Source organism: Carlito syrichta, unplaced genomic scaffold, assembly GCF_000164805.1.
Source record: "Carlito syrichta isolate Samal-C Ts95f unplaced genomic scaffold, Tarsius_syrichta-2.0.1 Scaffold305755, whole genome shotgun sequence".
Taxonomy (NCBI): Eukaryota; Metazoa; Chordata; class Mammalia; order Primates; family Tarsiidae; genus Carlito; species Carlito syrichta.
In genome coordinates, this window is record NW_007249851.1 from 13,143 (window position 1) to 17,335 (window position 4,193).

At 53.7% G+C, this 4,193-nt stretch overlaps 1 protein-coding gene across 1 annotated transcript in view; it reads right to left on the reverse strand.

Moving 5' to 3' along the window:
• SRCIN1 (SRC kinase signaling inhibitor 1) overlaps window positions 1-4,193 on the reverse strand; it is a 35,852-nt gene that overhangs the window by 8,846 nt on the left and 22,813 nt on the right. The window contains exons 13-15 of the mRNA XM_008062593.2: window positions 1,295-1,425; window positions 1,049-1,196; window positions 350-596 (exon numbers count right to left, since the gene is read on the reverse strand). Of these exons, the coding sequence (XP_008060784.1) occupies window positions 350-596; window positions 1,049-1,196; window positions 1,295-1,425 (526 nt within the window). The remainder of the gene's footprint in view (window positions 1-349; window positions 597-1,048; window positions 1,197-1,294; window positions 1,426-4,193) is intronic.

Here is a 4,193-nt window from a genome sequence, read left to right on the forward strand (position 1 = left end):
ACTCACCTCAGCCTCCCAAAGGTGCGGGATTACAGGCTGAGCCACCGAGCCCGGCTTATACTACATTCTTGATATGCTTAGACCTATTTCTGGACATTCTATTCTACTTCATTGACTGCATAGTCTACTCCTATGCAAATACCATACTGTTTTGATTATATAGCTTTATAACATGCTTTCTGTCTAGCAGGACTAATGTCCCCTCATTGTGCTTCTTGGACTCCATTAGGCAACTGAACCCCCTCCTCCAAGAAGAAGGACCACATGTGCAGCACGTCCCACCCCAGGGGTGCTGGTGGGAACAGGTGACCCTGGCTTGTGCCTCCACCCCCATTCCTGGCCCCAGCACCTCAACATTCACAGCCTTGTCCACGCTTCTCTTGCCGGGAGCGTCCAGGCCTTTGGTGGGGTTGCCGCCCTTGGGGGTAAGAGAGGCTCCCTCGGTTTGCCCACTCAGCTCATGGAGGTTCAGAGGTGGGCTGGGAGGTGGCATTTCGAAGTCCAGGCTCTTGCTGAAGTCAGTCTCCACTGTCACCTTCTTGGGTGACTGGCTCAGGAGGTTGTTGGGCGGTGGCCACACACCCTCGTCCACTTGCCTGGGGTTGAGAGGGTGAGGAGCAGTTGTGAGCCCAGGGGGCAGCGGTGCCCTCAGAAAGAAGGCTCAGCCTGAGGGAGGTGGGTGTGGGGAGGGTGCTGGGAACTTGTAGGCGGGGGTAGGGGAGTGGCAGGAGGGACTCTGCCCAGCACAAGAACAAGCTGGGCCTGCAGCATGCACGGGGTCACAGGTCAGAGCTGAGGTGCTGACCTGGTGATTTCCAGGGGAGCCAGGACGAGGGCTCAGGCGGACCTATGGGTCTGGGCCCAGTACGTGACCCCCTGGCGACCACCCAGGGAGCCAGAACGAGGGCTCAGGTTGACCTATGGGTCTGGACCCCCGTACGTGAGCCCCGGTGACCTCCCTGGGAGCCAGGATGAGGGCTCAGGCCGACCTATGGGTCTGGGCCAGCACATGAAGCCCTGGGGAGTCAGTGATCAGGGACAGAATGACCTTCGGAGCTGGGCCAGCGTGTCGGTGACCCCGCGGCAGCGCTTGAGCAGCCCGTCCAGTCGCTGCGGCTCCTCCTTCAGGAACTTCACGGCCTCCACCTCCACACGCAGCACCACCCGCATCTTGCTCTGCAGGCCCGGGAAGTGAGCTGAGAGGCACAGGGAGGAGTGAGCGGGGCGGAGTGAGCCCAGGACCAGGCAGTGGTGGGAGTGTCACAAGCTCCACTTGACAGAGCCCCAGACCCACCTTTGAGCTCCGTCAGCGTCTCCCCAAGCTGCTTCAGCACCAGCGCCTTCTCCTCCAGTTCCGGGCCAGGTACCAGCCGGTGGTTGTGCGACACCTCCCTCTGGATCTTCTCCACTGATTTCTCCAAGTCACTGCAGCCACAAAGAGACCCTCTCAGTCCCTCTGGCCCCAGCCCAGTCCCTGAAACTAGGCAGCTGGAAAGAAATCAGGCTACCAGTCAGATCAAAATTAAAAGTCAGGCAGGGCGGGTGGCTCATGCCTATAATCCCAGCACTTTGGGAAGCTGAGGCCAGAGGACTGCTTGAGCCCAGGAGTTCGAGACTAGCCTGGGAAATACAGTGAGAAGTGGTCTCTACAAAAAATAAAGAAAAGGCCAGGCATGGTGGCACACGCCTGTAGTCCCAACTGTCCAGGAGGCTGAGGCAGGAGGATCACCTGAGCCCAGGATGTTGAGGCTGTGGTGAGCCATGATCGCACCACTGCACTGCAGCCTGGACCACGGATTAAGATTCTAACTAAAAAAAAAAAAAGAAAAGAAAAGAAAAAAAAGTCAACCACCAGGCCACATGCCCAATGCAGTATCAGCAATGCAGAATCTCAGAGATGCAGACCTCAGAGGGGCTTTCTAGGAGGTGCCCTGGACCACACTCCCTTGGAAGTGCTGATCTTCAGCAATGCATGCCCAAATATCCCTCCTTTGACTTGCACCCCAATTCTATTCTGCCAAGGAAGCTGCGGGGAACCTGGCAGCCTTTCAAAGTCGGAAGCAGTGGCACACGCCCTGGGGGTTCTCCTGTCTGGTGGGACACTGCCGTGTCCAACCACCTTTTCTCAAATAATCCGGCCACTCCATCTGCTTCCTCTTTCCAGAGCTGCTTGAGATTTTCAGCTGGCTTATGATGAGCCCGTGTCATTTAAGACCCCACATCTTTCTAAAACATAAAGTGGACCAGGCCACCACTCCTGGCACTGAACCCTAAGTGGATCCCATCATTCCAAGGCTAAAATCCAAGCTCTTCAGGGCAGCCAACAGGGGCTTAAGGGTAGCCGTTGAAGACTTGGCTCTAGAGCCAAACAGATCCACTCTCCAGTCCCACTGCTGCCCTCCCAGCAGAGAGATCTTGGGTAAGTCACCTGATATCTCTGGGCCTCCACCTCCTCATCCACAACGGGGGGTGGCAAGAGTTCTTCCTTCCCGGGATCATTATGATCAAATGAGCTAATACAGGCAGGAGAGCAGGTGGTGTAGGTGCAGCCTCTGGGAGCTGCTCCTCTTTCATCCAGCCCCATCTGGCTCGCTTCTGTTTAGAGCCTTCCAGAACTCCTCTGAGATCCTATATGTGCTGCCCTCTCTGGCCCTTTATAATGCTGTTTTTTCTGCCTAGAATATTCTATACATACACATGCACACCTATACGTGCTCATTTCCACTTGTCCTTAGGTTTCAACGGGATGCTTCCCCTCATCCCTCTGTCTGGGGTCGGGGGTCCTTTTCCTGACCCCCCTCCCCAGGTTCCTAAAGCTCCCATGTGATGGGCTGTGCAGCCTATGGACCACAAGCCCCAGGCAGGCAAGGGCCATGTCTTCCAGATTCATCTCTGACTCCCAGCACCTGGCACAGTGCCTGGCTCAGAGTAGCTGTCTGATCAACAGTCGCAGAATGAATGAACAAGGGAAAAAAGGGCCCGCTGCCCAGGTAGGTCATCTCAGTTCTGTGCTTGAGTCACTGACATCCCTGACCCACATGTGCGATGCCACATACACTCCTGTCAAACCCCATCTGCTGGATTTCAGCTCAAGCCAGGTGTGAACAACTTTGGAATCTCGGTTCCCCTTGTCAGTCGATCTTATCAGCATGCCTCCTCATACATCTTAATCCAACCAGCGGGTGATGCCAAGGGCAGAAGCCTGTGCCTCAGTGCCACTGGTTAAAGAATTATCTTGTATTAAGCACCTACTGTATGCCAGGTGCTACACTCAGTCCACAACTTCTGTTACCTTGATTAATCCCCAAATCCTGACGGTGAAAACAGGCACTACCTCCAGTTCACACAAACAAACAGTGGCTCAGACATGGGACTACATTTCCCAGCCTTCCCTGCAGTTGTAAGTGGCCATTCGGCTGAGGTCTGCTCCAAGGAATGGGAGCAGCAGGGGTTCATGCCTCTTGCAGACCTGGTCCTTAACACATCTGCGCTCATGTCTCCTTCTGGTGGTTGGAAACTTTCTGGGTAACCTTGGAAGGCCCAGGTGGAAGATGGCAGACCCTCCCTAGCTTGGGCTCCTGGAGGACTGTGTGGAGGGCCACTCAGCTAACCCACCCAATACTGTCCCATGAGAAAGAAAGTAAAGTCTATTACTTGTGAACCATTATACAGCTGGGAGTTTGTTACAGCAGTTACTGTAACTAATTAGCTAGTTACCTACCCTAACAAAGTCTCTTGCATTAAAAAAAAAAAAAAAAAAAGGCTGGGTGTGATGGCTCACACCTATAATCCCAGCACTTTGGGAGGCTGAGGCAGGAAGATCGCTTGAGCCCAGGAGTTGGAGACCAGCCTGGACAACATAGTGAGATCTTGTCTCTATAAAAATAAAAAATAGGGCAACCCCTTCAGGTCTCCTCCCACTGTGGGAGCTTTTCTGTTCTCTCAATAAATCCTGCTTTCTCACTTTATTTTTTAAATTTTTTTTTATTTTTTGAGTGGGAGTCTCACTCCATCACCCAGGCCGGAGTGCGGTGGCATGCTCGTGGCCACCCCAACAAAAACCTGCTGGGCTCTGGCGATCCTTCTACCTCAACCTTTCAAGTAACTGGAACTACAGGTGCACGACACCACACCTGGTTATTTTCTTTTTTTTTTTTTTAATTGTAGAGACAAGTTCTCACCAAGTTGCCTGG